General features: G+C 38.6%; 2 protein-coding genes across 2 annotated transcripts; one reads left to right on the top strand and one right to left on the bottom strand.

The window, feature by feature from the left end:
• Window positions 1-12,361: 12,361 nt before the first annotated feature.
• On the bottom strand, window positions 12,362-20,124 carry LOC149631013 (uncharacterized). The gene is made up of 6 exons (XM_089851211.1): window positions 20,099-20,124; window positions 19,900-19,995; window positions 19,231-19,300; window positions 15,720-17,231; window positions 13,776-14,013; window positions 12,362-12,402 (listed from the first exon to the last, which is right to left on the bottom strand). The coding sequence occupies exons 1-6, from the start codon at window positions 20,122-20,124 to the stop codon at window positions 12,362-12,364; spliced, it is 1,983 nt and encodes a 660-aa protein (XP_089707337.1).
• A 171-nt stretch (window positions 20,125-20,295) lies between these two features.
• LOC149631012 (putative glutamate receptor) lies at window positions 20,296-23,829 on the top strand. The gene is made up of 9 exons (XM_089851210.1): window positions 20,296-20,334; window positions 20,415-20,515; window positions 20,697-20,790; window positions 21,145-21,309; window positions 21,370-21,487; window positions 22,149-22,381; window positions 22,446-22,711; window positions 22,771-22,969; window positions 23,749-23,829. Exons 1-9 carry the CDS (start codon window positions 20,296-20,298, stop codon window positions 23,827-23,829), a joined length of 1,296 nt encoding a protein of 431 aa, XP_089707336.1.
• The last annotated feature ends 1,044 nt before the right edge of the window (window positions 23,830-24,873 follow it).

Here is a 24,873-nt window from a genome sequence, read left to right as displayed (position 1 = left end):
TAATCCAGCAGTATTAAGGATTTCACAACGAGAAATATAGCATTGTTAGGTTGAGGTACAAATTGGATGTTATAGCTGGGGTATTTTATTTTGGTTTTTTTAGGTTAAGTAGGGTTAAGTTAGTTACGTAATATTTTATAAATCATTTAACAATGTTAGGCCTTTTCCAAAATATTGATGTTTAGCTTCATTGACTTCTCAAATAATATGCCTTTTCCAAAACATAACTATAGAGGCTTTTTAGACCAAATTACTGCAATAATTTACCGCCAAATTCGGCTCTATTTCGGTCGAATGGGATTCTGTCGAATGGGTTTCGGTCGAATGGGCGAGTAGCCTATGGTTTTGGCCGTGTCAAGATTGAGAAGTCAATTTATCGCAGACTCAAAATTTTAACGATGAACGCTTTGAAAATAGATAATTTAGTAGCGGTCTTATTAAACCCATAAGGTTTTATTGCAGAAAGGGCTCTGTTTAAAGCGGAGGAGATCGGGATTCGGAGTTTAAATTTATTAAAAAATGAGGCAATTTAATTATGGATATCGTATTATGAACGAAGCCCAACCCACTTATAATTTTATTTTCTTAACGTAGATGTTCCAAAGATTGGAGACTAGGAATATAGAGCCGCAACAAATAGAAAAACGCGTGCGGAACTTGCAAGATTTGAAGCGGAAAAACGCAATAGAAAAGATGTGGCCACGGCTCGTGGAAAAAATCATAAAAGCACTGCAGTCAATTGAGAACTGGACGTACGAGGAGTATTTATTTGGAGCGCAGTTCCAGGAAACTTTGAACTACCTCGAAGAGGTGACAAAGCAATTCGTAAGTACTAGTTTTAATTTTTTTAGTAATTTCATGGGCTTTATGCTCCGTAAAGCTAATTGGAGAAGATTTAAGAAATTGTTGGGATATGGGATGTCTTATAATTTATGGACGCTTTTCATTCATGATTTACCTGGCATAAGGTTTTTTCAATGAAATTAGTATAGTCGTCTCATTATGGGGTGTAAGATATAATTATGGTCATTGTTTAACACATAATGTATAATGGTAAAATATTTTGGTCCACAGGGAGGAAGGGGATCGAAAAGAGGCCGAAATTTCAGGAAATAATTTATAAAATATTCTAAAAACATTAAATTATTCTCAAATATATTGTGCCTACAATTTTTCAATTTTACATAATCTGGGTGCCTATAAATTTTGAATTTTACATAACCTGGGTGCATACGAGACACAATTTTTCCAAAACGCTTTCATTTAACTTAATTTTGGATGGAATTCAATCTGAGTTGGTACATATACATTTGAGATTACGCTGATTAATTTAAACGCGACTTAAAGTTGATTGCGAGTAAATATTCTCAAATATATGGTGCCTACAAATTTTGAATTTTACATAATCTGGGTGCATACGAGACACTATTTTACCAAAACGGTTTCATTTAACTTAATTTTGAATGGAATTCAATCTAACCCTAGTAGCACTGCCGACGTAGGGCCTACATGGTCGGCTTTGTGTGTTACCGACGAGTTGGTAAAAAGTCACTTATAAGTCGGGAGAGTAATGGTTTGAAAGTCGAAATGTCCGCCTGGAGGGACGACGGCCCGCCGGTTTTCCTATTGTTTTGAGGCTACTATAAAACGACTGTTGGCCGACTATATGTCGTCGTCATTATGCCTACCTAAAGCCGCGCACAATCCGACGATTTCACGGCTTTTTAGTATAGGAACGGTAAATCGTCGGTAAAGGGCTGTTAGAGTAAGGGTTTGAGAGTCGAAATGTCCGCCTAGAGGGACGACGGCCCGCCGGTTTTCCGACTGTTATGAGGCGACTATAAAACGACTGTTGGCCGACTATATGTCGGCGTCATTATGCCTACCTAAAGCCGCGCTCAATCCGACGATTTCACGGCTTTTTAGTATAGGAACGGTAAATCGTCGGTAAAGGGCAGGTATAGTAAGGGTTTGAGAATCGAAATGTCCGCCCGGTGGGACGACGGCCCACTGGTTTACACGACACGAATGAAATACGACTCTCATCCAACACGTTTGAGAGTCGACTTAACCGCTTGTCAGCAAGTGGTCCGACGGTTTTGAGACGATCAAGCCTTAACTCGAGGCTTCATTCGCTTATAGTAAAGGATACTGATACCTAGTATTGAAATTTCTTTATTACATTTTCAATGAAAATCGCTTTAGAATTTGTACTTTGAATATTTCAAGTAACATACAGGTTGAGCATCAATTATATTAATTTCAAATATTAAACAATGTATTCTATATGACACGACTAGTCGAATGAAAATATTAGCTGCCTAGCTAATTGGTTTTAACAAAAAGTTAAATTTTTCAGGGCGTGTATAATATTTACATCAATTAAAGCATTTATTAATATTCATTGTTAATATCTTCGATTTGGCCAATTACTATCTATTAAATTACAAAAATCTTAATGAAAAATATACACTTTCAGATTTTTTTAAGAAAAAAGAAAAACATACAATTCTAAAGGGTATTACTTGACACATTTTTCTCTTAAAATGTTTGAAACCGCATAAAAATTCTGTAACTAAAACAAATTGAGATCTATTTTGGAATTCAGTATTATTTTTACAACCAAAAATCTTTAAGATACTTATTAAGGTTTTTGAACTCCAAGCGCCCCAAAACACTTGCTTCTTTTATATTAAATCAAAGAAACTGAAGGTATACGAAAACGTTTAAGTTTTGGTTTCACTTTATAGGGGTGTGGTTCCCAGCAGATGAGATCATGAGAAGCTAGGTAAAAAGCAAAGGCTTATGCATAAAACTGGCTCTAAAAAGTAGATAAATTGATAATTCAATAACAAAATTCAAACCTTACGTGACAAACGAAGACGTTTCTAGTTTATATAGTGTGACAAAGAACCTTAGCGATGAAATTAAAAGTTAGCAAGCCTAGAACTAATTATTTTCAACCACAAAAATATCGCTTATACATTCTAACGACCTAGCCGCGTCAGAGATACTGGAAAGGCTGACTTTCTTTCGCAATAGCAGCGCCCACTTCGATAATGACGTGCATGGCGTTCCCTTAGTTACGCCAACAGAACAGAGGCGTGTCACCTGACCCGAGAAATTACAGGAGGGAAAATTCAAACTAGAAAATCAGATGTGTTTTCTTGCTTTGCAGTTTTTTGTAACGTTATGTTTCTAGTGTTGCCAAAAATATAGTATTATCAACTTCTGCTTGTGAGTCGAAATATATTATAAGTTAAATATATAACAAAAAAATTTTGGAGGCATATGCGGAATAGTAAAAGTCAAAAAAACCGTCCCACGGAAAAAGAAGGCCCACCAACAATCAATTGGCAAAAAATGTGTTGGAAATTTCTAGACGGTAGGCAAGCCTACTTCAAACCACCACAGTTCCAACTGTCGGATAAATGTCGGTTACTAAACGGCCTAAGAATAACTTTGCTTTTAAATTTACTCTTCTTAAACGTCACAATACCGACTAGCGCGAGGGAGTTGGTAATCAATTGGCAAAAAATGTGTTGGAAATTTCTAGACGGTAGGCAAGCCTACTTAAACCATCTCAGTTCCAACTGTCAGATAGATGTCGGCATTGCCAACTAAAAGAAGTAGTCGGCTTCATGAGTCGGAAAAGTGTCGGAATAAGCATAGTACAGCCGACTGGACCATAAACCGACTATTCGACCTTTAACCGACTGTTATGCGGAAGGCTTGTGCTACTGGGGAAGTTGGAACATATACATTTGAGATTGCGCTGATTCACTTGAACGCGACTTAAAAGTTAATTGCGAGCAATTATTCTCAAATATATGGGGACTACAACATTTGAATTTTACTTAAACTTTAGTTTTCACCATAATAACAATAACCTCATGAAGGACAGTATAAATAATAAGTTTAAACAAACTTTTCACCATAATAACAATAACCTTATAAAGGACAGTATAAATAATGACTTTAAACAAACTTTTCACCACAATAACAATAACCTCATAAAGGACAGTATAAAATAGTGAGTTAAACGAAGTTAAATCTGAATTACAATCTACCTCATTAAGCTCAACCAAACTGTTACAAATGCATAGCGCAATATTACAAGTTGCCAATGATCTTCGAATTTTATTGTTAAACCCTCACATTATCTTAAGACTCATACAGTCACTGGGTTTTAATCTCACGGGAGAGTATTGCTATATTCGTAATTCCCGCCTATTCCAAACACATCCTAGATGGCGCCCCATCCTCAGATATCGATTGATTGTAACCCCCATTTTCTAAGCATGAGATATAGGAGAGAACATTCCTCACTTCTTTATCCGCACTCAAGGGGCATCCTTGCCACCCAATGTAACGAATGACCATAATCATATGGTAGAATAAATCTTGGATACTGATTAGTATATCTCGCCTAATTAATCCGCCAAGACTTGAACACTACAGTTTATTACTTATTTAATTAAACTGTAAACCAAATTCTTACTAGATTGGTTTTATTCATAATCGGAATGCTATTTTATAAACAATGGAAAAAAACCTGAAAATTTTAAATTTGTCGGGTCAATGAATATAGTAATACTAATTCTAGTCACCAGAGGGCGCGAAAAGTGTAATCTGGCCGGGGCCATCTTGTTCACACCTGTATTTCTTCGGGGTACGATTTTACTTCAGAAGTAGCTCTGTTGTCAGCCTGTTGATCTGTTCCTAGCTGTAGTTTTTATTATTTTATTTTGTTGTAAAACTATAATTTTCACTTAATGAGAGAATGAAATGATTATACAAATATATTGTAAGTTTAGTTCATATTTAAATTCCAAAGTATCACACTTATGCTATTTCATAGTGCGTAGATGCGGAAAATATAATAATTGATGCAAGTTAAGAAATTATAATCGGTTCATGGATGAACCAATGTTTTTAATTAGGCCTATTTAAAATAATTATACCTCTGAGAGTTTTGAACCGATTTTAACTAAACATATTTTATTTTAAATAGACAAATAATTTAAACAACACTAAGTTGTCCATGAAACCCTCAATTTAAATAAGACTTGCCATTTCATGATTTTTGTGTTAGTGTAAAAACAAAACAATTTATAAAATGGTGCTATGATTATTTCATTCTACCTTTAAAGAGAGGGTCAAGAGGAAAATGAGCGAAATATGATAAAAAAAACTCAGTCGGAGTTTGGGGGGCGAAACGTAATTTCGGCCCCGCCAATTAAAAGTTAATTTGCACTTGATAAAGTATGGAGCAAATTAAAATTGCTCTTAATTCTTGTAGAGCAAAAAGAGGCTCATTGATTAGATATTTCACATTATCGCTCAGTCGGATTTTGGGGGGCGAAACGTTATTTCGGCCCCGCCAATTAAAAATTAATTTGCACTTGATAAAGTATGGAGCAAATTAAAATTGCTCTTAATTCTTGTAGAGCAAAATGAGGCTCATTGATTGGGTATTTCTAATTATCGCTCAGTCGGAGTTTGGGGGGGCGAAACGTAATTAATCAAAATCAATGAACCAGTGGCATCGCTAGGCCTTTTTTGGATGGGGGATTTTATAGTCGCCCCCCAAGTTTCAAACTTAGACCTCTCAAAATGATCAGTAAACCCTACCAAAAATCGCTCGTAGCCCCCTAAAGTTCTGTAGCAATATATAAAAAATTTGTACAGATTCCTCACCCCCAAATTTCAAACCCTAGCGACGCTTCTGCAATGAATATGAATGTATCATTTAGACTAAAAACCTGGTAAGCATATTTATAAATAATATGTATTTGGAATGTGAATTTAATTAACAAATGCCTTGAAAACGTTTCTTGGCAAAACGCCGACCATGAGACGAACTCTCCCACGAAGGTTTTTGCAATTCCTTTAACTTATGTTTGGGAAATTTCAATATTCCCTAAAATTAGTCTGCAACCTTTACTGCTGCTAAATTGCTAATAAGAAAACCGATCCCGAAAGTAACAGCCCGTAAGTTTGGGCAGGTTTTTTAAGCCTTGGCCCATCAGAAGATTAAAGGTGTAATCCTTTAATCCTTTTTGTGGGTAAGTTTTAAGTAACCATTACGTGATAAATATATTTCAATACTTAATTATCCTTTTACTATTAATATAACTTATAACTCAGTACAGTAATACCTATTAATTATTAACGACCAGTGAAAAATTCCCGTACATATCCCTCTTGGACTGTAGAATGAGAGAGGTACTTAACATGTTCATATGCTGAACACTTAAAATACCTTCAAAACCGAAACAAAGTCGTCTTGAACAAATTGGAAAATAAACACATTTTAAGTCGAACATGTGCTCTTTTTTGAACATGTATAGGAGAGCGTCGCATGAAGGTGTTCAGGGATTGTGTTCAGCTTCCGAACACATTTTCTGTGTAATTAACATGTTGAGAGGCTGAACACTTAACTAAAAACACGTTCAAAACCGGAACATAAAATGGTTTGAATACATTAGAAAAAAGAACACATTTTTATTTGAACATGTTCTCATTTTTGAACATGTATAGGAGAGTGTTGCATGAAGGTGTTCAGAGATTAAGTTTAATTTCGTAACAAGCTTTTTTCTGTGTAACTCGGGTTCTACGCTTCGTACGTGCTTCATCTCCTTTGGTTTTTCTTAGTTCAGAATTACTTTGCTAGTGTATCATGGAGTTAAAACTGTATTAGCTATTTTATTTTATTATAAATTTAATTTTAAAAGCGAAAACAAGCTAAGGGCAAACATCCGTCATTCGCCGACGGAAATTCTGAAAGGGTTGGGCTCTTTTCTAATATACTTTAAAAGGTTCAAACTGGGGCATCATTGTGTTGAAGTTTAATCGCACTAGCAGTTTATTTATTATTGACGTTGTTTAATGACTCTAGAACAAGCAGCCCAAACGGAGAAACATTAATTTAAATGGTTTTCTGAAAGAGTGAGCTTTAATCGCAAACATTTGAATCGACTCATATTAATCCCATTAGCGTTGTTCCACGAACTTATAGATTAGAGCGTTTGATGTTACTTAAAATATCTTAAGTTAAAATATTTTGTGGATCTACTAATTCGCGTTTGAAATATGTAGCACAATTTTCAAGGAGTTAGGGAAATAAACCAGAATTTCACCATAACTACTGGGAACCTTGAGGTAATGCAACACGCTTTGGAAAGAAATCGAAACCGAAGATAAAATCATGAATCTGAGATTCTCGGTCATGTCTGTAAGACCTTAAAACTCTTCTCAGACCAAGAGGTGAATTGGCGTTATTTCAATATATATATATATATATATATATATATATATATATATATATATATATATATATATATATATATTTTACTCAGCTTGACAATTTCACTGCCCCTTTTATGACGAAAGGAGATGTGTCTGTGCTGCATCCGGTATTGACCACTTTCCGATTTCATTTCATTCTTGGTAACTTGCGAAACGTAACGTACGTCCAGTTTTTATATCAAAGCTATAATTTTTTGAGATAATTATTAATCAGGATTAAACATTGTTTCAACAATTTCTCATAACCTATTAATAATAAGCTAAGCTTTCTAAATTACTTTCCACTATATTCTGTCTTCAAAATGACAAACATAAGCTTCGCGGGAAAGACGGTTCGCTGAAAATCGTAATGAATATCGATTTCTCCCAATACGCAGGTTTAAATTAGTGGGCATTGACAAGGCACGTAACGACATGATTAAATATAACATAATAACTTTTACAGATGAGTTCGATATATGGCAGTCCGCAATAATACTTAGGGTATGAATAATTCATCTAGCAGATTTTTGTTCAACACGAGTTAAAATATATAATTTATACAGTGTCCTTTTTATGTTAACGTGTGTCAAAGATAAAGGAAATCAGGCTGAAAGTCGTCTGGCGGTAAAAGGCTTCAACGGAAAAATATGGTTGACGATGATTTCCTGTTTGATCTTAATGGCGCTAGCAAAGTCATTTCTCAAATATATCAAATCAACTAAGATGAATTCTCTACGCCGCCTCATCTATGATAATGTTTGGAAATACGTCTCGGGTCTCCTCGAAAACTGTTAAGTTCATTTGCATTTGTTTAAGTTGCGCGCAAGAATTTCCAGATTGGAAAACGTTTTAGCACTTTCGTTCTTGTCCAAGTGTAAACAAGTTTTCTAATTCCGATTCAGATTCTGATGATGTCGGTGATGGAACTGCGGCGAGAATTATATTGTTGGGCTGGTTACTTGGCGCAATGTTTTTCTTCAAATGTTATTCGGGATTATTGAGCGGCGAGCTATTAATATCCAAGGCTCAAAAAATCAACAGTATCTATGATGTCCTAGGACAGCCTCGATTAACACCAATAATGTTGACAACTTCAAAATTTTATTTTATAATAATAAAAGGAGTAATACAAAGGCAGAAATAACTGCCAATAACCAATTTGCAACTGTAATAGTGATGCACTCAAAATTTGGGCTAATTTGATTTTTAAAATATCAATTACCGATAGTAAACCACTTGATAATTAACTAGGGTAGTCATTTTCCGTTAAACGTTTAAGTTTATAATCGGATACTGCACTGTTAGAAAAAAAGGTGTTTCATGGGTGTTCGGAAATACCTCGAGGTGTTTATATACTCTTTTTAGAGTGTTTTTTAACTGAGATGGTGTTTTCTCCGTAAAAAGGAGCTAGTTGACTCTTTTAAGGCATTTTTTAAGGAAATGGTGATTCACTGGTACGTATAAACACCTTTAGATGTTAATTGACCCTTATCAATTTTTTTACAAACGGAAATAGTGTTTTTAATATAAATCTGTTTGAATGGTGCGAATAAACACCTTTGGGCTTGACTTAACACTTTTTAGCTGATATGGTGTTTTTTTTTAAGTGAAAGGTTTTTGATATGACCTTAGAGGGAAATCACCTATTAATTCTACCTGCATAGTGAAGCATTCTAAAAATATCCCAAAGATTTTAAAAATTGCTTCGGACTACCTTATACCAAATATTTGAAGGAATTCATACTTATTATGATTTTTCAATCATTGGAAAATAATTCTCGAAGAGTTCAATATGCTGGAATTTCTTGGAATTAGAGTAATTCATAAAAAATACTTTAATTTCCCCTTGACACAGGTTTTTATCTCTCCGAGTGACGATGACGTCACGGAGAGGTATTACACTGGACGTATCTGTGTGTCTGAGATGAAACAGAACTTTATAGCTACACAACTACTAAAAGAATCGTAATGCCGAAAAATATTTAAAATATTTCCATTTAATATTCTGCAGAAAGAAACTATTATCGTTTTGTAAGATATCTTTTCATCCTTCTCGCTTTATATTAACTTTGATATGCGTGTAGCGTTTCGATTCAGATGCAATCTTCATTACTCGTTCTATATAAACTCTCTTTTTTGTCATTCCAAAGAAAGAAGTTTATCATAAATAATTAAATAAATATAAGTAATATGAATTATTTTAATTGTCAGTATTTTACATTAATTATAGTTCGGTCGGTTTAAGAAATTTAATTCCCAAAATAATTTTAAACATAGCTATCTATAAAGTTATATTTCTAGGAAACACCTATATCAGAACTTTTGTAAATTTTGGGTATATAAGGTGATTGATTCACACTAAGAGATAAGAAATGCGCAATTGCGTGAATCTTTGGTGGAAGCTCTGCCATTAGGAGGCTAGACGTTTCTCATGTCTCACGTGTGGACGTGTGGCGTATGTGGTGTACACGAAAGACTAGTGCATGGTGTTGTTATTAGAAACCATTAAATACCGGTTAGCATTGGGTGAAACAATTGGTTGTTAGACAGCAGATGAAGGTGTAACGGATAGTTAATGATTGACGTTAAATAAGATGGATATAGCAACGAAGTAACATTTTCCGAATTTCTTTATACTGCGAACGCGTTCCGGAAATTACGAACACGTTTGCTTCGATTTGCCAACTGCGAACGCGGCGACAGACAGACACACAGACACGTCCAGTCACTTGGAGAGAGGTAAAAATTCTACTTCATTACTCTATCGCGACACTTGTTTTTCTAATGGTATATACCACACGCTAATCTGTACTTATTGTCTTCTGACAACGCCATCATATAGTCTTCTGTGTATAACACATACACGCCAATCTGAAACATTGGCTTCTACTCCATTATCATCGTTGGGATTAAGATGTACGCGCGATCGGCTTAAGTTACGAGAAACGACTAGCCTCCCAATGGCAGGGCTTCGACCAAAGGTTCACGCAATAGCGCTTATTCCTACCATTTGTCAATCAATCGCCTTATATAGCCTAAATTTCCAAAATTTGTGAAAACGGTTTACGCTAGAAGTCAAACGTCAACAATAGCTATATTTAAAATCATTTTAAGAATAACGCTTCTTTAAACCACTTAACTAGAATTAAGGTAAAATACCGACGATTAAAAAAATTAATATCATTTATATTTATTTAATCACTTAAGATAATCTTCTTTCTTCGGAACGACACAAGTGAAAGTTTATACAGAACGAGTAATGAAGATTGCATCTGAATCGAAACACTATACGCATATCAAAGTTAATATGAAGCGAGTAAAATAAAATTATCTCTTACAAAACCATAACATTTCTTATTGTAGAATATTAAATGAAAGCATTTAGCATGTTTCGGCATTACGATTCTTTTTGTAGTTTTGTAGCTAAAAAGCTCTGTTTCATTTCAATATTCCAAGAACATCTTCTATATTAATATTTCAAATTCGGTGTTTACTTTTTAATTCAGCTTTACTACATTTATATACAGTGTAAACGTGAAATTATACTTTCCTAGTTACATTGAATGCTACTTCTAAAGATTTTGGTAAGCGTTGTTCGGTTTGGTTCCATGAATTCGTGTGTCTTTGAGGAGGTCTTGACGGTTCACAGTGAGCCGAAAAATTAAATACACTTTTGAATGATTTAAATCAGGTCCTTCAATAGTAAAGGTTAAACGTAACCACTTCGCACGCGTATCAATTCTTACACGGTTTAATAAGGCTTACAGCAGAAAAAACGTTTACCCTTAATCCACTGGATTTGAGTAGCTATTTTGAAAGACTAATCTATGGTAACTCATGTGTTTTGAAAAACAATTATTTCAAAAAACACGTTTTAAGAAATTAAGAGTCTATAGACACCTTTCTGGTATAATTATAAACCTCTATTAAGGGTGATGTTTTAAACCTAACAGGAATTAAAAAGCACCAACGTCAATGGAATTTAAAAACACCAAATTTGTCTCAAAAAGACCTTTTTTTAAAGGGTTTATTAACACTTTTTCTGGTATTAATATACACCTTTATTCTAAGTGATTAAAACACCTAACAGGATTTAGAAAGCACCTTCAGAGAAGGTATTATTTCGCACCGTTTTGAAAGGTGCGTATTGACATCCTCTCGAATGGTGCTTTTAAACACCAATAGAGGTGCTACTGGGGATGCATTAGGAAACACCTCTAAAGGTGTCAAACAGTTCCATTTTTTTTAACAGTGTGTTGATCGAAGTAAAAAAACTAAGACGCTCAAACTTTGTGTATACGTAGATCTAGGTTCCATTCAAAAATAGAAATAACGTTGGTAATGTTTGTGAAAACTATTTTTACAGAAATTTAAAAATCCGGAGTATTCTCGTCTTCAGAAGCGTATCCAATCGGATGGTCGATACTTGAAAAGATTTAGGGGTTTAAATGTTTTCCACCAAGACTTGTTTTTCAGTGGAGCAGGTGCATTTTTTTTACGAGAGGGACAGTTCACCATTCTTTCTGTATTTATTGCGACATAAACTCAAAAAATATAATAATAAGTATTACATCGGGAAAACCAATTACGAAGCAATTGCTGTACACTACATTTTCATCAAGAGGCTGCCAAGAAGCATTCTTAACAAACTTGACTATTTGTAAGATAATATAAACCCCAAATATTGAGTTGTTATCATTTATGACAGCAGTTAACGCCTCGTATTTGTAGAGGTGTTTGCGATTTGTGGAGACACGACAAGCCATACCTAACGAACGGATATACTCTGTGAAAACTGCAGCCTATATGCTGCCTGAGTCATCGCAGATTGAAGATTTTTCGCCCTTGTCAGTGGTCTTTCTGTTACGGGCCTTCATCGTCTACTTAAGCGGCATTTCGATTGCAATAGTTGTCGCCATTTGCGAAGCCTCGACCACTATATTCTATTTATTACGCTAACATATGTGACACTTTTTCACGTCAGTAGAATGTGTTTCAAGAACATAATACGTAAATAATCACACATGAAATATTTGCAATTTTCGATTTTCATCTTGTAAAGCCAGATTCAATAAAGATTAAATGGCACTAATCCTCTAGGCGGAGACCCTGGTTATACGAAAATGTGTAATGTAAATCACAGCCTACTGAATTACGTGCTCACACCGTGTATGTATAAATACTTATGTATTATGGACTCTCATCTGTTACCTTCTACCAGGCATTTCGTTCGGGCGCCAAATCAGCAGAGAAAAAATGTCTTACAAAACCCCCCCACCCCTACTTTTCTTATTTTTTCTCTCTGCGCATGGGCGACATTTCTAACCCACCATTCAGGATTCTCCCTGAGCTATAGTCCTCGTTCTCCACCTGACCTATAGCTACATCTAACTCACTCTATTTAGACACGCCTCACATCCCTGGGTGTATCGCATATCTCCTTTTCCTTGTGATTTCTTGGGGCAACTTGAGGTTTGGAAAATTATATTTTCTGCAAAGTGCTCATAATGTCAATTATGTTGATCGCTTGGTTTGATATAATTATGAGAAATTTTGGTAAGGCGTTAGAAAATAACCTTCGACATTAAAGGCGCAAAGGCTTAAGCGTGTTTGGTGGTTTTAGAACGCCGTGCTTATTTTGTTTCTCACAAACACAATTATTTTTGCCATTAAAGTTAGGGGCGGAGAGTGTTGACTATATTTTTGAATATATAGGCCTAGTAACGCAATTGCATATTTCTCTCAGTGTTTCTCTATATTTGTACTCACCTGAAAATAGAAATATGACGTTGCCAATGTTATGGATAATTGCGAGAAATTTCGCCAACTGTTTTCAAAATGCGTGATAGTTTCTAATTTATATGTAAGTAAGTTATAGCTTTTTCAGTAACTGTGTCGTTTTTCGCAATCGACTAGATTTTACTTAAACAATTTGCATTATAAATTTTTTATAAGTACTGAGTTAGTGCCACTGGAAGTTAAGTAATAATTTCAGGTAGCCTAACATTATATCTTAAAAGGACGGCCTTTTTCTAAATATAAAAGGAAAAATATTAAAACAAAATAAATTATCTCTCGAAGTTGGGGACGCAAGCTAGATGGAGTGTTTTCTCTTCCCCAATTGCTTTGGCTTCCCGCTCGCGTTCTTAACTTTACACACGCTAGCTTGGGTCCTCATCAATGCGAAGTATCACACCTCCTCGGTGGTGAGAGCTGGTAACCACTACGTTGTGTGGGCTAAGCGGATACGCGTCCTTCTCAAGCCAAGGTGTTGAGGCATCGTGCCGAGGGCTGCATGGTACTGGGGAAGTAAAACTACGGTATCGCTAACGATCCCCTCGGGCCACCAGGCGACACCCCGTTGTATCTAGCCTTCCACCCGGGTGGGGGACTACCGGGTGGTGACCGTTTACTTGCCCCCTTACTCGTGGGATTCTCATGGATAACACATTAAAAAACAACTCTAAAACTACAACACCTACGGTGCAGCGATACTCGTGACGATTTATCGGTGCGTGTGACTGGTAAGGCTTCGAAACGTACCGAGAGTCGTCGCCGTAAACGACAGATTGCTCGGGAAAAGGCCAAATCGGGGTCTGAAACGGCCTCCACCCCCGCTGGGGGTGCGGTGGCACGTGGCACCCAATTGAAGAGGCGTAGAACGGAGGACTCGACTCCCTCGCCCAGCACCTCGCAGGCGGCGGCAAAAAAGGCTAAGTCCTATAGTGACGCCGCCAGCGCAAAAAAGATGGCCATTGTTAAAAAAGGCTATCCGAAGGCGGTCATCACGCAGGAAGACGTGGGCCCAATCCAGAAGGCGATTCTAGGGGCGCTAGATGGGATACCTTCGGGGAGCCGTCTACCGCGCCTTGCGAATTTTAGCCTGACGGCCGGGGCCCTGGTATACTCCTGTGAGGATTCGTTCACTGGGGAATGGTTGAATTAAATCTTAGCCTACTCGGTGGTGGGGGATGTGGTGCTCTCAGTAATGAGAGCTAGCGAACTCCCTAAGCCGTTTAAGGTAATGTTTTGCACCAAGGACCAGATTACCAAAGAGCCGGCGGTGCTGTTTCGGCGCCTAAAGGCCCTTAATGCAGGTTTTGCCACTGAACGTTGGAAATGCATCCGGACGTACGTGGACAGGGCCGTACGGTACTGGGTACTTCTCATTGATGGCTCCTCACTGGAAGCCATTAAGAATGCTGGTTTCGTGGGCTTTACTGGAGTGGACAAGGGTTCCTTCAAACTCCTTCAGAACACGGAAACCACCAAAACCACTGCAGCCGAGTCTACGGCAGGGGGTGGGACTAGCGAGATGGGGGATCTCGCTGTGGAGCTCGCTGGTGTCGCTCTAGGCACAGAGGGAGAGGGGGTGGATCATTCGGAAGCTTGTTCTTCCATGGATGAGTCCACCCTACTGGAAGAATCGGATGGGACCCTTCGGGATCCAGCCGATGTGCGTTCTAGTGGTCCTGATGAGGGGGAGGATCTTGGGATTGGGAGCTCTCCTGTCGGGGGGGAGGTGCCACAAGCCCTCTCGGGACCGATGAGGTGTAGCTAGGTCCCTTCTGAACCCCTCTCTTAAGGACCATGGGGACGCTACGTGCAATTCAAATCAATTCTGCACCATAGTAAGGCGGCCTCTGCGGTACTCTGCAGGAGGTTTGCTATAGTGGGTCTTGATCTGGCCCTCATACAAGAACCGTGGATTTGCCATGGCAAAATCCTCGGTCTTGACGCGGCGGGGTCACTATTTTATGACCATACTGCTGCTAGACCTAGGGCGTGTATTCTGGCTCGGAGGGATCTCTGATGGGAAGCTTGGTGTCGAGGGTGCTCAAATGGGATAACTAGGGTGAATCGCCTTTAAATCCCGACTGAAAAAGATCTAAAGGTTTGGGTCTAATTTCGCGAGAAAAAAGGGGTGCCCATTTCTCATTGGTCAGTAGCTTCTTGTGCCTCCAAAATTTTACCTTATATGGTCATGAAATGGACTAAAGAGAGGCTTCACGAAGTGTTTTTAGAAACTTTCCACTACTAACCGATGAGCCATGGGACCCTCCAAGAAGATGGGAAAGTACCGAGGGGCGTTTTGCTTGGTATTGAAAGAGGTAAAAAAAAAGATCTATATAGATAAGGGAATACAAATTTTGAATGCAGTTACACTTTAAAGTTTAAAAAAAATTACAGAAATACATTTAAATTAATTAGGTTTAGAGGTTACATTGGTTACTTATTTAGATACATATAGTTATTATTACATTATTTTACAAAAAATCATACAAACGCAAAAAATCATTTAACACAAAGCTCCCCCCTTGAACCATAATGGTTCAAGAGGTTTAGTTAAGTTCTAGATTGAATAGAAGGGGGACTGGTCGTTTAAGTTTAGTACCATCCGATAATCTAAGAAGACAAGACCTAACTATGCCGTCGCGACCACGATAGGCTTCCTCTACCACTGCCATTTTCCAACACAGACGAGGCTGTTTTGGCTCTTCGATGAGTACCACGTCACCTTCTTTCAGTTCTTTAGTTGGGTCGTTAGCTACCCTGTGGTGGGCTGAGCGGAGTTCAAGAAGGTAGTCCTTCTTCCAACGAGACCAAAAATTATCCATTAGTCTTTGTCGCAACTTGAAGCGTTTGGTCAATTGTTTGCGAGTGGTGGGTATGGAGGGATCATTTTCAGGGAATGTCCTCGATGGTAGAGCTGTGAGGCGACCACCTACCAAGAAGTGAGAGGGCGTCAAGGGTGCTGGCTCTCCAGCGTCTTGGTAAATGTAGGTTACTGGCCTCGAGTTGATCACGGCTTCGGATTCAGCGAGAATAGTATTTATCTCGTCTGTGGACAGACGGGCTTGTCCCATGACGCTTCGTAGACAAGTCTTAACGGAACGGACCAGCCGCTCCCAAAAGCCTCCCCACCAGGCCGCTCTTTCGACTATATAATGCCATGAAATTTTGAGTTCGCCGAAGTGCTTGCGAACTACAGGGCTTCTGACGTTTTCAAATAAAGCTTTGAGGTCGGCGTCGGCTCGTTTGAATGACATGGCATTATCCGAGTATATGGCTTTTACTATTCCACGTCTAGCAATAAATCGGCGAAAAGCGAGCAGAAAAGCGTCGGTTGACATGTCTGGTACAAGCTCCAAGTGAATGGCCCTAGTAACGGCGCAGGTGAACAAGGCTATATAGCACTTTTGTCCGTTTTGATCGTATAGAGGACCAGCGAAGTCCAGTCCACAACTTTCAAAGGGAGGTGTTGGAGTGGTTCGAAATGGAGGTAAGGGTGCCATTTCCGCGGTTGTTCTACGGGCACGTGCCCATTTGCAGTGGTAACAGTGGTCAATGACGCGTTTTATTAGTTGGCGTCCGCTAGGGATCCAGAATTGTTCCCTTACTTCGACAAGTGTGTCATTTACTCCTGAATGCATCAACCGTTCATGTTGATTGTACGCGATTAGTTCTGAGAGCGGATGTTGTGGCGCTAAGATCCAAGGGTGGCGTTCTCTGTACGAGAAATAAGTTGACGTGATGCGTCCGCCTACACATAGTAAGCCATCCTTCAGAAAAGGCTGAAGCGAGATAAGTTTCAACTTCTTGGAAACTTCTTGACCATTTTCCAGGCTAGCTACTTCTTCAGGGTAGCTATCAGATTGAGCTCTTTTGATGCAGAATTTCTCGGCGCGAAAAATTTCTTCTGCTGAAATCTCTTCAGTTTTTCTTTCTAATTTAGGCTTTCGGCAATTGTCTATAAACCGAAATAGATAAGCGGTTATTCTGTAGACAGATACTAGATATTGGTTTCTGAATCTCTTTAAGTCTAATGGAGGTTCACTCGTTGGCTCTATGACGCAAAAACCTTGCGAAACGGCTTTGAAAGAGTTTCTAAGTTCTTTTTGAGCTTGGTTATCCAATACTTTTCTAGTCGTAATCTTCTTGGGGTGAAATTATTCCTTTAAGCTGAGCCATTCTGGCCCTTTCCACCATAGCTCGTTGCTAGCCAAATTGGAAACGGCTATACTAAGGATCTGTTCAATGATATCTCTTTCTTTGGCCAGGTCCTGACAAAGTCCTCCGAGGTGAAATACCTGGGGGTGACCTTTGATTGCAGACTCACGTGGAAGCCGCATCTTGTTCGGTGTAATAAGAAGGCCAAGATGCTCTTCTGGAGGACCAGGAGCTCTGTCGGCCAGACTTGGGGCCTCAACCCCAAGGCTGTACACTGGCTCTATACTGGGATCATCAGACCCATACTATCTTACGGGGCACTTGTCTGGTGGACAAGGGTCCGGCTTAAGACGGTGCAGGCTGCCCTGCGCAAGCTTCAAAGGCTTGCCTGCATTGGTGTTACGGGGGCCATGAGATCGACCCCAACTGCTTCCCTGGAGGTGCTCCTTGACATGCTTCCTCTTCATCTCTTCCTTGAGGAGGAGACTGTCATGGGGGCCTACAGGCTAAAGGCTCAATATTAGTGGCTGCTGGGTTCCAAGACTTTGGGATTACAGCCATACGAAGCTCTTTCGGGAGTACGCCGCACTTGAGCCGTCGCTAACGATGTGCTCTGACAAAACCGTTACCAGTTTTGATTTCACTAAGCCATTCAGCATCCACTTCCCCAGTCGAGCAGAGTGGACTAACCTGCTGCCTCTTGGCACTGGGGGTGAAACTATTTGGTTCACCGATGGTTCCAAGACTGATTCCGGCGCTGGCGCCGGCTATTACTGCCAAACCACAAGGGTCGGCTTTTCTGCCTGCTTGGGCACCTTCGCTAGTGTGTTCCAGGCGAAAATTGCCGCGATCTGTTATTGCGCAGATTACTGTATTAACAAAGGGTATACCGGACGGACTGTGAGAATTTATTCTGACAATCAGGCCGCCCTGAACGCGCTGAACCAGTGTCAGATTATCTCTCAACTGGTGCGCAGCTGCCTTGATCTGCTAGCGCGACTGGCATCCTGCAACAGGGTTCTGTTGTACTGGGTGCCAGGGCATAGCGGATATCATGGCAATGAGCAAGCCGATAGATTTTCGAAAAGGGGTGCGGAGGGCAAGCTCTTGGGGCCGGAGCCGGCCGTCCCCATCCCCTACAGGCACGTAAAACGGTGTCTGCATGACTGGTTGACTGTCATACAAAACCAGCTCTGGCATATCATGGAGGGCCAGAGACAGACAAAACTGTTAGTCAATGGTCCCTGCAAGTCTCGTGCTAGAGACCTAATTTCGCTCAGCAGATGGGATATTAGGCTGGCCACCGGTCTTCTGACCGGGCACTGTCGGCTTAATAGGCACCTCCATCTGATGGGTTTTGCCGACGACCTCTCTGTAGGTCGTGTCAGGAGAAGGAAGAAACATCCGCTCACGTACTTTGCGAGTGCGACTGCTTCGCCTCGCTTAGACTAGAATATTTTGATTCACACACTTTGGAACCCTCGCGGGTCTCCTCTATTACGGTGGAGCGAATTCTTCGCTATGCTGTGGCCACGGGTCTATTCAAGGCCTGAATAGTTGGGTGCACAATATGCCTTTTGGCATCGGTGCAAGGGCGCGAGCCCCCCTACTCACTAATAATAATATGTATAAATACTCATGTATTATGGACTCTCATCTGTTACCTTCTACCAGGCATTTCGTTCGGGCGCCAAATCAGCAGAGAAAAAATGTCTTACAAACCCCCCCCCCCACCCCTACTTTTCTTATTTTTTCTCTCTGCGCATGGGCGACATTTCTAACCCACCATTCAGGATTCTCCTTGAGCTATAGTCCTCGTTCTCCACCTGACCTATAGCTACATCTCACTCACTCTATTTAGACACGCCTCACTCACTCTATTTAGACACGCCTCACATCCCTGGGTGTATCGCATATCTCATTTTCCTTGTGATTTCTTGGGGCAACTTGGGGTTTGGAAAATTATATTTTCTGCAAAGTGCTCACAATGTCAATTATGTTAATCGCTTGGTTTGATATAATTATGAGAAATTTTGGTAAGGCGTTAGAAAATAACCTTCGACATTAAAGGCGCAAAGGCTTAAGCGTGTTTGATGGTTTTAGAACGCCGTGCTTATTTTGTTTCTCACAAACACAATTATTTTTGCCATTAAAGTTAGGGGCGGAGAGTGTTGACTATATTTTTGAATATATAGGCCTAGTAACGCAATTGCATATTTCTCTCAGTGTTTCTCTACATTTGTACTCACCTGAAAATAGAAATAAGACGTTGCCCATGTTATGGATCATTGCGAGAAATTTCGCCAACTGTTTTCAAAATGCGTGATAGTTTCTAATTTATATGTAAGTAAGTTATAGCTTTTTCAGTAACTGTGTTCTGTTTTTCGCAATCGACTAGATTTTACTTAAACAATTTGCATTATAAATTTTTTATAAGTACTGAGTTAGTGCCACTGGAAGTTAAGTAATAATTTCAGGTAGCCTAACATTATATCTTAAAAGGACGGCCTTTTCTAAATATAAAAGGAAAAATATTAAAACAAAATAAATTATCTCTTAGTACAAAATAAATAGCATTTAATTAGTCTTAAAAATAATCAAGGACTGCTGCACCATCCGTCATTGGTTCAGTGGCGTCTGCTAAACCGAACCTACCCTTCTCTCAGCCTGTAAGAATTAAACCAATCCCGTAGGGGTAAGTGTTTCGATTTAGCAGAGGCCACTGATCCAATGGCGGATGGCGCAGTAGTCCTTGATTATTTTTAAGACGACTCAAATACTAATTCTTTTGTAATAAGAGATCTTTTTATTAAAATTTTTCTTTTTATACATAGAAGGGTGTAATGTTTGTTACCTGAAATTTTCCTTTAATCGCACCATTCGTGTTGTTAAATGGCGTGACACGAAAAACCTAAGGCATATGTCAGAAACTCGTTCCTACAAAATATGTATTAAGGAAATTAATATTTAACAAGACGGTGTACGGTATTGAGTAAGGCTATGAAAACTACAAGGAGCCTTTACAATTGAGATGAATTTCGTAGAGAAACAATGTGTGAAAATCAGACGCTTACCGTAGCCGCCAATGACGTAAGCACCTTAAATTTAGGTTAATTTTTCTAAAGTTCCCTTGTTTAATAATGTGTTTTAAATCCATTTCATGGCAACAGCACATAGCCTTCCGATTTCGGACCGAGAAAGACGGGAATCGCGAAATTCGCGGACGTGGCTTCAATATCTTGCAAATTTTGTCCAAAATCCTATTTTTCAAGTATCCAAATTGCTTTTACGTGGAATTTTGAAATTGCACTTTCCTGGCGTTTAGGATATTTTACCCATAAAGCCTTTCGACCTTTTTCATTCAACATATTCAGTTTTGTTTTGCACCTGAAATTCCCCTGTTTATATAATATTTATTGCGTTATTGTTCATATATTGTGTATTCGATGTAGATTTGAAATTGTAACTCCTGAAGATGGCCAGTGGGGAGTGTGTAATCTAAGGGCCAATCATTGCACTGGACTTGTGGGAATGGTTGCACGAAAGGTACAATATATTTTTAGTTAAATGGAGGTAAACAAACAGGAACTGGTTAATTAATCGGTTTAATCCCCCAAAACGTATGTTGGATTATTGCAATAACGAGATAAGTATCTTTTTTCGACTCGTGGGTAAGCTAATAATGCCAGATATTTCGATAGTTTATCTTGCCTTATCTTTCGTACATCCTTCCTCTAAATTTCTAATTCCACCACCATGATTAATGTAAAGCTGTTACAGTTCTATATTATAGTGACTTGCTAATGGCTTGAGATATTTTAACGATTTGGGAAGTTTCATTTTCCTTCGATTTAATTTTTAACTTAGATTTTAACGCTTTAATCATTGGTACTTTCACAGGAATCTAGAATGGCACTTTCAACATTAACTTTATCGCTGGATCGCAAACCATTTGTTGATTTTTCATATCCGTATTTCCAAGATGTAGTGACGTTTGTTACTAAAGCAGCCAGCGTTAACAGAGTGACCAATACGTTCTTTCTATTTGAACCTTTGAAAACTGAAGTATTATCCCATTAAGTTAAGGATCAATTCTTATTATAAATAAATTTTTCTTTCTGGCAGGTTTGGATATTAAGTTTTTCATTCTTGGCGACGATAATTTTGCTAATCAAATTTGCAACTTGGTCGTCCAAGGAAAATAACGTTTTCTGGATTATTGTGAAAAAAACAATACGTCAAGGTTAGAATATCAATCATGAGTAACAAGTTATTCGAAAAAGAATAGTCTTCATTAGAAGTTTCTCTTTTAATTCGAAAGAGCGTAAATGATTCGATCAATTACTTTTTATTGCGTGTTAGGCCTATTTTAAAAGCAATTGGCGTGTTATGGTAGAAAATTCAAATTATCGTCTAGTGCCACTGTGCAAACTCTTATCGGTTTACTTTATCCAAGGAGAATGTATAAGAGAGGAGACTCTGAGTCAGACAAAAGGCACGTAGCACCCCGTTTCTAAAACGGTTCTGTGCCGTTCCCCGGTTACCATGGTTACCGCTACCCCCACCCCCACGGCAAGAGAGTGTACGATCTGGCGCATGCGTTCATGCCTCCTTGCTCTAACCTCATGAGTTTGTTTATAATTTTAAATAACCCTCGTTTCCAACAACAAACACGTGACGCATGGCTTAACCAACGGCATGCGCGTCACTGTATGGGGTATCTGCCTCGTTCTTTAACATCCCTCTTTCCAGGACAAGTCTGTTGTAAATCCTCCTTGCTTCATCACTTGTATCTTTTTTATTATTGTAGATGAACGCGTAATTCCTGTTTAAAATATTCCTTATTTTTAACACCCGTTCGATTAACAAAAGAAATTTTTCTCTGACATTCTGTTTAAAATAAGGAATTCAAAGTACCGAAGATCAATGGCAATCAACGAGTTTAATCCTTCTCATTAGCACTATTTTATTTTTCGGAACTTTGGAATCTTTCTACGGGTTTTACTTGACTTCGACTACGAGTTTGTCTCCCGTCACTTTACCAATTGACACCTTCGAACAAATGGCTCAATTAATCAAATCACAAGGTTACGTTGTCAGTTCGGTAGAAGGCAGCGCTCTCCATTACAGTATTATGGTATGATATAGCAGAGTGCAGGAAAATTTGTATGTTATCAATTCAAATCACCCTTTAAATTTAGACTTCCGACATCGACTATTTTAACTTATTCGCTAATTCGTCTGAAAAAGGCGATTTCAAGTTACCAAAAACGCCAAAGGAAGGGTTAAATTTAGTTTTACAAAAATCGTACGGTTTTATTATGCCGAAAGACACTCTGGAATCCACCATCTTGGACATGGGATTGCCACCCGAAGCCTTTCACTTTGCCAATGAGAATCTATTCGTCGATCAAATTGCCGCCGCTTTTCATAAATCGTTACCGTGCAAAGATGAAATCGATAAATGGTGTGATCTTATTGCACTTTCACTTTCTTTGCCTTTACTTGAACTAACCTTTTTTTTAGGTTAAGTATTTTATCGTGTTCAGGATTGATACAAAAATGGGAATCCGACGATTCAGGATTTTTATCGACGAATAAAAATGAAACGGAAATTAAAAGGAGTGACGAAACAAATTACATCAAAATGGACGATCTCAAATTATTATTTTACATTTTAGCAGCGGGATGGATCTGCTCAAGCGCCTTACTTCTCCAAAGGATTGTAAGGTGGCGCCTGCTTAAGATTTCTCTGCATACACTCTGATGAAGTTAAGTCCGCTATTGACGGTTCATTTACTGAATATTCTGATCGGAAAATGTAAGACGTGTTGTGCGCAGACGCGAATGACGTTGCTATTTTGTGACCACCAATGGAAAAATGGCTTCGCTTTTATAACAACGCGGCATAAGTGCTCCAAAATTAAAAAAAAAATAGATTTATGTCATATATGTGGCATTAAATTAACAAATGTTACGGATAAATCCATTTAGGGTTACAACAAACCTGACACGTGTACGTATTGAACTCCCTCTCCATCCAAATCCATCATGTGACACTCAATTTTTAGTGTCAGAAATGCAAAAAAAATTATAGCATCCTGTGTTGCTAAACGTCAAAAGCTCAATATATTATTGTAAATAACTGAAATGAAAAATGTTGGAGTTTTAAATAAATCCTGCGCTCTTTCTTATTGCGCTTCATAGTAAAAATATATCACTAGCCTGTACAATTGTTAAGGCGAAAATGTGTGAAAATCAGACGCTGACAGTTGCCGCCATTAAAGTAAGAACCTTTAAGATTTTATTTTCTGATACGTTTAATTGTTTCTCAAGTATTTTAATTACATTTTATGGCCATAGCATAGATGCTTTCGACTTTCGTGAGAGCATGACGGGAATCTGGAATAGCTTTTATCAAATTACAGGACCGTCTGTATTTAGCTCTGTTAGCCTCAGTTGGCTTAGATTTAAAAGGTTTGTATAAATTTCTTTTCACATTAGCAAGGTGAACCATATCACCGGAAATCCATGGCTGCCGAAATCTCTTTGAATATACCGTCCTTGAAGGAACACTGTCCTTAAAACAAGACCAAAACAGTTGTAACCAATAGTCCCATGTTTCATTAATGTCCCCGCTAAACGCTAAATGCCACGGGGCCATTCAAGCCCATCACATCAGTGCGACTCAACTTTAGAACTTCCGTAGAAGAGCTTCTTGGCGTTGCACGTTCACAAGCGATTAGACCAGTCACCGCATCATGATCACAACCAGGAAGATTATCGATTGTTTTAACTTCCTTAATGAAGCGACGATCGTTAATATAAACCAAGTCAAGAGTATTACCAAGTCTAGTGCTATCAGAGACTACTTGGGTTAAACCGAGATTGGATACGCATTCATAAAACTCCAACGAGGGAAGACTATCAGGGACAGGTCTATTAACACCAAGGCATGCCATGTTGAAGTCACCGAACAAGACAAAGATATCATGACTGTTAATAATATCTGTTATCTCACTGAGTACAGAACATAAACTCAATATGTTGTCTTGGGTAACCGGATGGGGGACATAAACGCAACCAAAGAGAATTGATCTTGAGTCGCATTTAGCGGACGAAAAAACGACTTCGAGACGTTTGACAGTGGCAGTCTTATATAGTTCATTATCAATGACAGTCTCGACAGGCGAGTGATTTTGGCTAATAGCCAAAAGAACTCCACCACCCCTAGTTTCACGATCATTACGAAACACCACATAATCTTCAGTAAAGAACTCAGTACTAGAAATATCTGCACTAAGCTATGTCTCAGTAAGTCCAATAACATCGGGTAAGTTCCGTTCCACAAAAACCGATAAGTCAAGAAATTTATTTTTTAAACTTCATACATTCGCCACATGGAAAGATATCAGCAATCTTGAACTCTTTGTACTTCTGTCAGCGTTAATATTGAGAGACCTCTTATCTTTATCGCTAGAGGTAAATTCAGTGAAAAAAGAGTCATTCAAATTAGGTAAACCACAATTTAAACACACGAAGCCAGAGTCCTCAAGATGAAGAAATTTTTAAAACATTCGAATAAACACACTTGACGTGAAAGTCGAGATCACACACACTGCAGCGAAA

Source organism: Phalangium opilio, unplaced genomic scaffold, assembly GCF_054372755.1.
Source record: "Phalangium opilio isolate 3A_F unplaced genomic scaffold, DU_Popi_V2 ptg000101l_1, whole genome shotgun sequence".
Taxonomy (NCBI): Eukaryota; Metazoa; Arthropoda; class Arachnida; order Opiliones; family Phalangiidae; genus Phalangium; species Phalangium opilio.
Note: the sequence above shows the minus strand (reverse complement) of the source record. Positions and strands in the feature narration are given on the sequence as shown.